The sequence below is a fragment of the Chinchilla lanigera genome, unplaced genomic scaffold, assembly GCF_000276665.1.
Source record: "Chinchilla lanigera isolate Chin_1 unplaced genomic scaffold, ChiLan1.0 scaffold00038, whole genome shotgun sequence".
In the NCBI taxonomy this organism is placed as follows: domain Eukaryota; kingdom Metazoa; phylum Chordata; class Mammalia; order Rodentia; family Chinchillidae; genus Chinchilla; species Chinchilla lanigera.
The window spans coordinates 21,203,609-21,216,222 of record NW_004955439.1 but is presented as its reverse complement, the minus strand read 5'-3'; the positions used below and the strand labels follow the sequence as shown (position 1 = coordinate 21,216,222).

The 12,614-nt window shown below is 43.5% G+C and overlaps 1 protein-coding gene across 1 annotated transcript in view; it reads right to left on the bottom strand.

Annotated features, from left to right (window-relative positions):
* The window catches only part of Sod2 (superoxide dismutase 2, mitochondrial), a 14,438-nt gene extending 7,316 nt beyond the window's left edge, over positions 1-7,122 (bottom strand). The window contains exons 1-3 of the mRNA XM_005390723.2: positions 7,008-7,122; positions 6,702-6,904; positions 1,584-1,700 (exon numbers count right to left, since the gene is read on the bottom strand). Coding sequence (XP_005390780.1) covers positions 1,584-1,700; positions 6,702-6,904; positions 7,008-7,030 — 343 coding nt within the window. The 5' untranslated portion in view covers positions 7,031-7,122. The remainder of the gene's footprint in view (positions 1-1,583; positions 1,701-6,701; positions 6,905-7,007) is intronic.
* Positions 7,123-12,614: the final 5,492 nt, after the last annotated feature.

Genomic DNA, 12,614 nt, shown 5'->3' with positions numbered 1-12,614 from the left:
ATTTTTATACAATGGAGTATTACTCAGCTATAAAAAAAAAAAAAAAGATAAACTCAAGGCTTTTGTAGGTAAATGTATGCAACTAGAGACCATACTCATAAGTGAAATAAATCAGACCCACATGTGTAAACATCATATTGTCTCCTTGGTGTAGGAACCTGAAAGAATAAGTAAAACTCAAAACATACAACAGATGATAGAAAAGGGAAAGAAACTGCTCAAAGGAAGGGATGACCGGGATGAGGGAAAGAAAAAGAAAGAAGGCAAGCAAAATATAAATATATATATGAATAGCTACAATAACTGTATTGCTGATGTCTGATGGTATATTGAAAGGAACAATTAATGGTTAAAATTTTTTATGTTCTGATCAATTTTGCATGCTTGTGTCTGGTAATCAATCTGGGCAGCTGATTTGAAGGTAACAATATGCAATGGAATTACCATGATGATCAACCATCTTGTCTAGTGAAACTCTGTATTATCTCTAATGTTTTATCTAATAATTATTTTGTTATTCTCTTTAATAGTTTGAATAATCTCCCATCCTTACTTCTGGTAATCTGAGCAACAACGTTGAGGATAGCGGTATGTAATATAACCACCACTGTTAATTCATATTATTTTGTCTTGAAACCCTATATCACTTTAAATGTTCTTGCTTTGGTTTGTTTATGTTTGTGATACTGGTATGCTGCTATTGTTTTATTTTTTGTTTGTTTGTGTCTCATTTACTACTCTCTTTAAAATAAAAAAATAAAATAAAAATGAACAATAAAACCACAGAAACTTAGGTTATGTGCAAGAAGCCCAGAAACAGAAGAGTTGTCATGTCTCACATCATCCCTGGAATAAAGACAAAACAAAGACAATGAACCACACCATATGGTTCTATACACCCCTCATTTTAAAAAGTGCATTATCTGCATTTTTTAAAAAAGATCTGGAAACCTAATTTTCTGGAGCGGGTGATTCTATCTGGCCTGGAACTTACCATGTAGCCCAGGCTGGCCTCAAATTCACCATCCTCCTGCCTCAGTCTTCCCAGTGCTACGATTACAGGCATGCAACCAGTGACTTTTAGTCAGGAAAAAGAATATCCAAGGCACCAGTCTATGCCTTTTACCCGCAATCCTGAAAACGGCCCCATTATTAATCCTGTATCCTATACATAAAACAAGTCCAGTACAGAGATGGTTAAGTGTTTATCCCAGAGGTCCTGAGGCTAGTAAATATAAAGTTCATCTTTTCTGAAAACTAGGTTGGTCAGTGCTTCCTTAATATTTAAACCATAAGATGGTTCTGTATGTGTGCATAAACCTAATGACATAAGTCCCTGAATGCATTCTCCATTTCTACTCTTTCCCTTTGAAAGTTACAACTGTTAGATGTCTTGCTATGAAAAACATTCCACTGATACCTCATCTGCTGGGGTATAACTCAGTAGTACAGGGAATGCTTGACATACAAGAGACCCTAGATTTGCTCTAGCAACCCCTCAAAAAGCAATGAAAAGTAAAAAAATCAACAGTCATTCCTACTGTGCACAACATTTACATAAATTTGTACTGACATATACTAACCTTTGGGTTCTCCACCACCATTAGGGCTCAGATTTGTCCAGAAAATGCTGTGATTGATATGACCTCCACCATTGAACCTCAGTGCAGGTTGAAGTGCTACCTGAGTCGTAACATCTCCTGAAATATTAAAATGCAAACATACTTTTAAAAATTCTTACTCTTAGCCAGGCATGGTGGCATACCCATATAATTCCAGCACTCAGGATGCTGAGACAGGAGGACTGCTGTGAGTTTGAGGCCAGCATAGGCTACAGACTGAGTTGAAGGCCAGCCAAAACTTCATAGCAAGTCTTTGACTGAAAAAAAAAAAACTTAACTCTGACTACTCTATACACTGTTTTTTTCTTTTCTTTTGTAAGACATTAGACAATTATACCAGCTTATGTATAATATTCCTGTTTTTCGGGGCTGGGGATTTAGCTCAGTGGCACAGTACCTGCCCAGCAAGCGCAAGGTTGTGAGTTCGATCCCCGGTACCGGGGGAAAAAAAAAATTCCTGTTTTTCCTAAAATTCAGCAATTTCATATCCTACAGCCCCCCCAAAAAGGGCCCTCCCAAAAACTTGTTCCAGATTTTTAGTTCAATTAATGGTGTGGTATATAACTGGTGAGGAGATCAGTAGGGGTGGTTAAAGTTAAGAAAAAATTCACTTCTGATGTTCAGGGTTCTCTTAAATATAAAATATTTCAACAAATCAAAGACCAAAGCACATTAAAATACAGTAATAGATGCTTAAATGTATGGCTCAGTATAGACCACACAGAAAACATTCAACTCTCACTTTCCAAATAAGACAATTATTCACTGGGAAGTGTTTCAAAGTGAAATTAAAAAGAAACGACATATTCAAATTGAACTTCTGATTTTCAAACCTAAACTTACTGCTTTGGGCCGGGGATATAGCTCAGTGGCATAAGCACCTTCCTGGCAAGCGCAAAGTCCTGAGTTTGACTCCTGGTACCAAAAAAAAACTTACTGCTTCTACAGTTTTCCCCATAACAGTGAATGCCAACTCTGACCTCAGACCACTGATGTTACCTCTGACTCACTTCTCCTCACACCCCACACACAATCCATCCCCATACCCATCAGCAAAGCCAGCTCCAACTTTAAGGCACATCCAGAATCCAATCGTATCTTCCAAACTCCACTGCTACCTTTGGGTGCAAGTGTGCCAGCATCACCCACCTGCATTAGTACCAGTCCCCTTCCCAAAGGGTGTCCCTTCTCACCGGGAGTGATCCAGAAGTCCTTCACTGAGTTAAAAAGGGGCACACTGCCAGGTTCCTTGCACCATTCCAGAGCCACACTGGCACGCCCGCACTAACATGACATGCTCAGCACACTCCCTGCTTGGGACTTATGAACAAGCTGTCCCTGCAGGAACAGTCTCCCCATCCAGCCTCACACCTCATTCTCACGTCTCCTTCCAGTCTCACCTGTCGTGTCTTGTTTAGACAGGACACCCAGCAATTCCCACTAGCTCTCGGCTCCCAAACTCTACTCCATCTTTCCCAACAGAACCTATAGCCCCTGGCACCCTGCCTGTGCACTTGTCCATCTGTGTCCCCACTAGACTATGGTTTTTTACACACCGATGAGGACAAAGACTTTTGTGCACTGCTGTAGTCTCAGTGCCCAACACTCCCTCATACAATGCACTCAGTAAGTATTTGTTGATTCACTAGATGACTGAATATACTAAATGGTCTTTATGGTTTCTAAAAAATGGTCTTTATGGTTCTAAAAAAAGAATGTCATGTTTGAACTTTCCGAATGTATTCTCAAAAACACTGAGCAAAGTAAACTGAAACCAAAGAGACTTCTTGGTAAACAAGTACTCAAATTATTTTTTTTTTCTGCACCTTCAAGAAGCCACAGACTAACTGAAGTTTTGGGAAAATTAAAAATTCTCTTGTTCAATAAATACTGAGTACTTATGATCCACCATACCAAGAGAGGCACAGTGAAGGGCAGAAGCATTGAGAGTTCTGCTCTTCAAGAACTGCGATTTTGTTTGGTTTTGTTTTTTTGGTACCGGGCATCGAACTCAGGACCTTGCACTTGCCTGGCAGACACTTGTGCCACTGAGCTATATCCCCGGCCCAAGAACTGCAATTCTGGAAAAAGTTCTCAGCTTCCAAATGTTACTTTCTAAAATAGGACCAAATCTCTAGTTGTTTAGCAATTCAGAGGGTAGAAGACCAAGTGATACAAGTACATGGATAATCCCTTAGGTTTTCTTTGAGATTCCAACTTTTTTTCCCTTTAATGTATCTACAGGATAATTTTGTTACAGATCAGTGTTTCTCTTATTAATTTTTTCTGGAGTCACTTTAAAACTATAAATGTAGGTTTCACGTTGCTTCAAGTAAATCAAAACTCTATTTCCTGAATGAGAAAGAAACATGTTTATTGAGAAAGAATTTAGTAATCTCAACATCTTAAAGTTTGCTTAACTACTTTAAATTTTTTGTAAGAACCACGGTCTTAACAATTTTCTAGAGTTCAATATTTTCTTTGGTTTCTTTTTTTTTTTTCCTTTGGTTTCAATTCAGGTTTTTTTCTTCAATTACAATAAAATATAAGTTAAAAACTTTTGGTTGAAAGAGTATTTACATTGGTTATATGTGATGAAATTATGCTATTTTATACTGTTTATTTCAAAGTTTTCAATTGTGAAAACTTAACTCTTAATTTCAAAAATATAATTTTTAAGGAAAAGAAAGTTGTCGTTATTAATTTATTGTCAGTGTAGTACTTCAACATAACTTGAAGCTATTTTTTTCAGTGACTGTCATTGAACAAGTAAAATTTTGATTTCACAAAGGGGCAGTCCAGGCATGGTGGCGCACACCTGTAATCCCAGCACTCAGGAGGCTGAGGCAGGAGGAACACTGTGAGTTCGAAGACAGCCTGGGATGCAAAGAAAGTTGAAGGCAGCCTGAACTCCATAGTGAAACCCTGTCTCAAAAAGATTTTTAAAAAGGGGGGGGCTGAAATTTACGACTTTTTTTAAATATTGAAGATGTCAGGTGTTGCTTGAAGGAAATACTTTCACAACTGGGATATTTCCCAGCTTCAGTATTATCATATTGTTATAATTTGTGACTAGACATCCTCTCAAAGCCTCATTCAGTCTTAGATGGGGCTTTTTCAGAGGTGGCTGAATCTGAAGTGGGATGCTGGAATTAAGGTTGTGTGATTACTAAATCAGTCTACTGAATGGTTTGGCACCGCCCTAATTTCAGTAGTTTTATTAGAGTATAAAAGGGGCAGAAAGACACTGTTATGGTCTCTTGTTGTTTTACTGTCTTCCAGGCCATGAAAAATTGGCCCTGTGCCATGTGCCACCCGCCTTGGAGCCAGTGGGTTATGGACTGAAACCTCTACCTACTGTGAGGTAAATAAACTTTTCCTCCCTTAACTTTGAGCAGTGGGTATTTTGTCTCAGCAATGAGAGAAAAGTAAGTAAGACACACATCCTCCACACATTTGTTATTTCCTAAATCTTGAGCCTCTTCCTATACTCAAGGTTCATCTAATTCCTGCAAGTAAGTCTTCCAGAATGAGCTAACTTCCTCCTCTTTTTGCTGAGGTATTTACCTCAAACACAAGCTGAAATACTACGTTTTCCCACTACATGCCTCTAGTTAACTAGTCAACCAGAAGTCGCTGTCTAAAAATTACTCTACAAAGCTGGGCATGGTGGTGCAGGCCTGTAATCGCAGCACTGGGGAGGCTGAGGCAGGAGGATCGTTGCGAGTTCGAGACCAGCCTGGGCTCCAAAGTGGTTTGTTTGTTTTTTGAGACAAGCTCTCAAAGTGAGCTCAAGGCTAACCTGAGCTGCATATCAAAACCCTATGTCAAAAAAAAAAAAAAAAGATAAAAACTGCTCTACAAATTTCACAGGCCTGAAATTCAATAAAAACAGTTAAGAAAGAATACATTTTCTTAGCTTAGCAAACAACATAGAGTCTGGAAATACGGCTATAAAATATTTTCCCTGTGCAAACTAACTAATGTTGTTTTTTTGGTTTTTTGGTTTGTTTGTTTGTTTTTTGAGACAAGCTCTCACTATGCAATTTAGGCTGGCCTTAAACCCATCAGGTAGCCCAGGCTGGCCTTCAACTCACAGGGATCCTCCTACCTCAGGCTCCCTCATGCTGGGATTACAGGTATGAGCACTACACCAGGCCTAACTAATGTATTTAAAGAACATCCTACTGTGTATAGGCAGTAAAACCGTTTGTTTCCCCATATATACCCCCAGAGGTACGACCACAAAAAGTTCACGTGCTACTGGTGTTGTCAAAAGAGTAATTTTTTTAAAAAGTTAACTCCATATTCTAAGTGAAATACAAATATTCAATTTCTACAAAAATGGCTATTTTTCTTATAAACTTTGACCCTTAAATTAAACGAGAGCAAACCTACTGCAAGGCAGGTAAGTACTTTTTGGTAAAGAACATCATAATGCTAACACCTGTCTCTCCCACATACAGCAATTCACTTGCGGGGGCAGCTCAAGACAGAAAGGAGTCTCCCGGAATAGAATCTCTTCTATTGCTGGCGAGATTCCACCCATTCCCAAGGACGACGACAATGACCTGAGGGCAGCTTCTCGTCTGCTAGTCAATGCTGTAGCGCCCTTGGAAAACGAGCCAAAAAGGCCCTCCTCTCCCACCTCTGCCCAGGCACAAGCTCAGGAACGGAGCGCAAAGCCCAGTTTCCCCGTGACGCTCAAGGACACGCGCTGGCGGAGTCCGGGCCATAAGCTAGCCGCGCTCTCAGCGCTGCGGCGAGCGGCTGGCAAAGCACCCGAGAGACCAGGCACGCATCGCCAAGCGCTCGTTATGTAACAGGGGCAAATTCTAAGCGCTAACGTGCGAAGACCAGGTACGTGTTAAGCTGTCCTGAAGCCTGTTCAATTCACCAACATTAGCAATATGCGTAATAACACTAGACTTCAGAAATCAGATTCGTAAACAAATTCTCCTACGAGATCCTAAGTTTCCTGAGATAACAAAAGAAGTTTATTCACACGAATCGATACGACTCTGCTACGACAGGACCGGTCACCGCGCCTGGCACCCTCGGGGCCGGCCGCGCGCCTACCCTTGGCCAGCGCCTCCCGGTATCGCTCCTCCGCGGCGTTCAGGTTGTCCACGTAGGCTGCGTGGTGCTTGCAGTGGTGCAGCTGCATGATCTGGGCGTTAATGTGCGGCTCCAGGGCCCCATAGTCGTAGGGCAGGTCGGGGAGGCTGTGCTTCCGCCGGGCCCCCAGGGCTCCCCAGGCCGGACTCAGCCTCCGGCTAGCGCTGGAAGACAGAGCGGAGGTCACGCCGCGGGCGCCGCCGAGAGGGAACCGCCGGCCGCGGCCTCACCCGGACCCGGACCCGCCCCGCAGCGCCCCGCGCTCACCTGCACGCCACGAAAGGCAGCATGGCCCTGGGTCCAGCCCTCCGGCTTCTAGCCCCACGCCGTCCGCTTCCCGAGCGTCTCCGAGCGCCGCGCCGCCGCGCACAAGTACTGCTGCGGCGGGCCCCGCCCTATGGCCGCACCCAACCCGGGGGGGTGGTGGAACCAGGCCGGGAAACTGGGGGCCGGGGGGCCGGGTTCCTGTGCCGGCCCCATTCCCTCACCTCGACGGACGTGAGAAACGCAGCTCTCCGTGACGCCCGTCCGCCACACTGCCGTGGCGCGTCGCCAAGCGCACTCTGCCCCCCGCCGGTGCCGTTGGTACGGCCCGAACCCCCGCGCTCCGCCCCTCGGTGCCCGCGGAGACGGAGGCCGCGCGTGGCCTTCAGTGGCGCGTGCGCGGTGTCCAGGCCTTGCCCGGGGGCGGCTGCGGCACGCGCCCCCCGCAGCGAAGGCGCAGGCGCTCTGTGAGACCAGGCTTGGCTGTGAGTCAGGGCCGCCGAGCGCGTGTTAGCGGAGGATATCGGGCCAGCGTCTTCGTGTGTAGCTCACGCACCCTGTGCCCGGAGTGACCTTGGTTTGAAAGTACACAAACTGGCCTAGTGTTTTCTTCCTGGCCACATCCAGGATAGGAGCCAAGCTGACTTTAACCCACTGGCTGCCTAGCAAGAGTGTATCCAGCCGGGCGTGGTGGTACATGCCTGCAAATCCCTGCATACATGGAGGCTGAAGCAGGAGATTCTCAAGTTTGATCCCAGCCTAGGCAATTTAGCAAGCCCCTGTCTCAAAAAGAGGAAAGGGTGGGGATGTAGCTCACTGTGAAGTCCTTTGGTTCAATCCCCATACCACATACAGAGGAAGAAAAAGAAGAATGCTATCAGATGCCTACCATGTAGTGGGAGCCCTGTGTGATTTATATAAAAATTTATCTTTTATTTTACGCCTGTGATTGGTATTGCTGGCTCCAGGTGACAGTGTGACTGGTCACAAGTGAATAAGTAGAAAATCAGAATTAGAATCCAAAGTTCATACTTTCCTGACTACTAAGCCATGCCAGTAAAGTTTTTATAATTGCTCAGTGACTTTTCTGAGCCAAATTCGCAGGAGAGTAAAAAGGGACAACAGAGAATTCCTCCTATGTTGTCTTATAGTCCATTAAGCTGTATCAAACGTTTTCTCAACAATTTAAAAAACAATCCTGAATTGTGCAAATCCTCCTTACATAAAAGCTAGGAAAGTCAATGACATGATTTGGGTCTTTGTTGAATAATATCAAAAGCAGCAGCAAGTGCTGAATAGATTTTCATCTTCCTCCATCATCTTTGCAGCCCTCCCAAGGATGAGCAGGCTTCCAGCGCAGGAAAGAGGTCCTGCCAGGAAGAGTGTTGTGCAGCTGTTAGGAGAATGTAACTCCCAGCATGTGTTGGGGTGAGGAGGACAGTCTGGGTAGGCCTTTGTTATGGATATCCTTAAACTCAGAGAAAAATGTATGGGTTTCATGTAGTTGGTAATGGGAAGTTGAGATTCCTGTTTGCTGAAGGCACCCAGAAAGTAATTTTACAGGTGAGACCGTCTGGCACTATATCATGAGAGACAGGCTAGCTAGGAAGTTGTTGGATTAATCACAGCAGGAAGTACTTGAAACCTTCTTTAGGGTGCTAGCTATGGCAACTAGGGGAGCATGACATTTGAAGGATGAAATAACAATTCAGTGATGGGTCAGTGCCTGATGAAAGAGCTTGACCTAGTGAGAACACCATGTAACTATTGAGGAGACAGGCACTCGTGGGGCACTTTTTGCTTGTATAGCTAATGATACTTTGAGGCTTAAAGTGACCCCTAGGACATGCCTTTTTCAACAGGCAACAAATATTCCAGCAGGGGAAGAGGGAGTGGCACCAGCAGTCACGGAGCATCCAGGACTGAGACCAAGGTGGTAGGAGTACAGGAGCCAAAGAGAAGTTTATTGCCATTTTTCTCTACAACACCTAATAATGTCTTTTTCCAGTGGCCTCTGAAAGAAATCCAAAAGGCTCAGGGATTAGATTACAGTAGAATGGGTTTTGTCCCAAATTCCTCCAATTAGCTCAGAGACCTCTGCAAAATCAAGGCACCATAAGTAGGCGTTTCCCTTGGATAAATGTCTAAGTCTATTTCACAGCTATCCTGAGACCCATCACAATCTAGACCTATGTATTGGTTGGAGAGGGCAACCACAGTGGTTGAGATGAAGTCACTTTAAACTAGCTATTGATTGCATTCATATTCCAAACACAGAAGAGTATAAAAGATATGGGATCAGCAGTTCAGGGCTGCGGTGACTGTTCTGTGAAGTCATCAGCAATGCAGGCTCCTCTATCCTAAAAGCTGCCTCATGTCCCATTTTAGCCATCTTATCTCCTTTACAGAATGGGAGAAAGACAAAAAGTTGGCCCACACCTGCCTCTCATTTAAGGATCCCTTGTGTGGTATTCACCAATAAATACTATTTACAGTTACTGTTGAAAATTTAGGTACAAGGCTACACTTAGCCAAGAAGGAGGCTAGAGCTGGGGTACGGTGGCATGTATCTGTCATCCCAGCACTCAGGAGGCCGAGACAGAGGATTGCCACAGTTCAAGGCCAGCATGGGCCACATAATGGGTTCAAGGCCACTCTGAGCTACATAGCAAGACTCTGTGACAGATAGATAGACGATAGACAGATAGACAGACAGACAGATAGACTAGACCAACTAGACAGAGAAATGTAGTGATTTAGCTGTGCACATTTTCATTCTGAAAAATGTGGAATTCCATAACTGAAGAATTTATTGCTTATCTTCTATAAGGCAGGATCCTTGTAGAAAGATCTTTCTATAAGGTATAATTTCACATGCTTGAACATGAATTCTGATCATTAATAAAATTATTTCAGTATGTATATTCTTTCTCCTCTTCTTCCTCCTCTTCCTTTGTCTCCTTTCCCTCCGCCTCTCCTCTTCTTCCTCATTTTTCTTATTTTTCTTTTGTGTCACAGATCCTACCCAGGACGGAATCTTAAAACACCTTGTACCTGGTCTTGATCATAACCCTGAAAGACATGGTCCTGATTGCCATAATCCCAAATGTTGAAATCCTAAAAACTCCCTAAAGTGTAATTTCCAGAGTTACAATCCTGAATGGTGAAATCCTGAAAGCTGAAATTTCCAAAACCTCAATTCTCATGGGGGAATAAAAAATGGTTGAACCAAGTCCTGGGGAAAGTGGTTGGCCACAATACAGTAAAAAGGAAAACAGTTTAAAAATGTATCATCTGTCTACTCTGATATTCCTTCCAGCTTACAAAATTTTAGAGGCTTTTAATGAATTTAAGCTGCATTTCCTTGAAGAACCCAGTAAAATTACTGATTCGTTTAAAAATAATTCTGTGCAGTGCCTGCCTGGCAAGCACAAGGTCATGAATTTGATTCCCAGTACCAAAAAAATAGAAATAATTATGTGTACGGTAGGATAAAAAAACACACATTGATATTACCATTCAGCCACCAGTATTATTTCTGCCAAATCTGTGGTCTGGCTAAGTGCCTGCAAAGTGGATCTCACAACCAAACGCTGAACTCAGCCCTGTGTTTTTAGTGTGTAGCCCAAGTTTTGAAACTTTTTTCCTTCTCCTGCCATGATGGAATTTTATTTACTCCTGTCCCCTCAGTGCCTGACTGACTTCATATCTTACCTGCTGCATATATCTCAGATCCGTAATTTTGGAACTAAAGCTGGACACTGCCCCCACTGTTCTGACCTTGGGCCATTTGTCCTTTAGATTAAAATTGCTGTTCAGCCTCAGTAAAGACCCAACTTCCTCAAGTTTCTGTTGGCCCACTGAAGATTCTTCCCACCATAGTCTGTGGAGAGAGTTGAACCAAAGCAAGACCAAAATCTCAGCACGACCTGTTGGGAGCGACTGAAGCTGGAAACTAATTACTGGAGCAGGACGAAGCCAGCCCGAGAGCACGGGAGCTCCTTGGAACAAGTAAACAAGCCACTGCAACTTGTTGCTGGGAAGAGAAGCTAAAATTAACCTCTCGAGGGTATAAAGTAAATGCTCTACTGTTCTTGGACAGTTCCCCTTCTCCACTGAGGAGAGAGAGGACCTCCACCTGATCCCAGTTTTTTGTCTGTTGTCTATTTTTAACTCATTCTAGCTGCCATTCCTTCCTGGAGTACAGCAAGAACCCAGTGGATCCTTACAAAAACCAAAAACCCAGTACCTACTAAGTGAAAAAATACAGTAACTTTTTTTAATTTTTAAAGTTTTATTACAGTAGAAGACATGTTGTCATCAATCCCCCAAAAATATGTCCCCTTGCTTTGAACACACTTATCCCATCATTCTTGCCACTTTCTGAAGCAGTCCTGGAAGTTCTGTTTCCTGAGTGCCTTTATTGCTGTTCTGTATATATCTAGCTGTTTCCCCCAAAGCCTCACACACTCAAGGCAGGCTCTTTGGGAGGTGGCTGGATGGTGGTGTGGGATAGTCTGGGCTAGTCCACTGCCCAGCTTAGCATAGTTCTGGGTGTGGATAGTGGGGCCTTACACTGGGTATGCGCAGCACCAACCAGCATAGGACTGCAGCCTGAATGGAGTAAAAAGGGGCAAAAAGGAAATCACACTGCTGTTTGTTCAGAGGAAATTCTTCACCTTCACCTGAGACATCAGTCTCGGCTTCCAAAACAGACCATTCAACCTCCCATCAAAGACTCCCATCGGCCTTCCATCACAGACTTGCTGGTACCAACTAGCATGGGACTCTACAGTGAGCTCCAGACCTTTGATCTTTTACTGGCTCCTTTGGCTCTCCAGCAAGCAGACAGCCCTTCTGCACTCTTTCACACCTGACTCTACAGGCAGCCATTCTAAGCCTACCTCATAAATCTTTATGTATCTATCTATTTTTACTAAATCTTTTTCTCTAATGAGCGCTGACTGATACAGGTTTTGATACTGACAGTAGTGGGGTCCCTGCTCTGACACTTCCTGACCATTCTTAGAAGGTTGAGAAACCTTTGAAATGGCCTTTGGGAGGAGTTTGGAAAGCTTTAAAGATGCTGGCTGGAGAAGCAGCAATAGAATGTTGTCAGCAGTGCCCCTCTGCAGTGCCACTCTGTCTTGGAAACAGCTGACTATAAACTAAAATTTCTATAAAATGTGTGCTAAAATAAGTCTTCCCTCCTTTAACTTGTGTTTTTTGTTTGTTTGTTGTTTTTTTTTTTTTGGTTTTTTCCGGTACCAGGAGTTGAACTCACGACCTTGCACTTGCCAGGCAGGCGCTGTGCCACTGAGCTAAATCCCCAGCCCCGCTCCTTTAACTTGTGGATGTTGGGTATTTTGACCCAGGAATAAGAAAGTAACTAAGACAGTTCCTTTGTCATAGCTGCCTCAGTGTCCTGAATCAATTCAAAATATTAACCTTTCATGATCATTCTGACTTGGGGAAGAGCCAGAAGTCACACAGTGCCAGCTCTGATGAGCAGGTGGATGAAAACATACCATAACGTTTTATCGAGCCTGCCCTCTAGTGGACAACTCTTAGAAGCAGCATTCATTGTGTTGTTTTGATTTTTATCATACC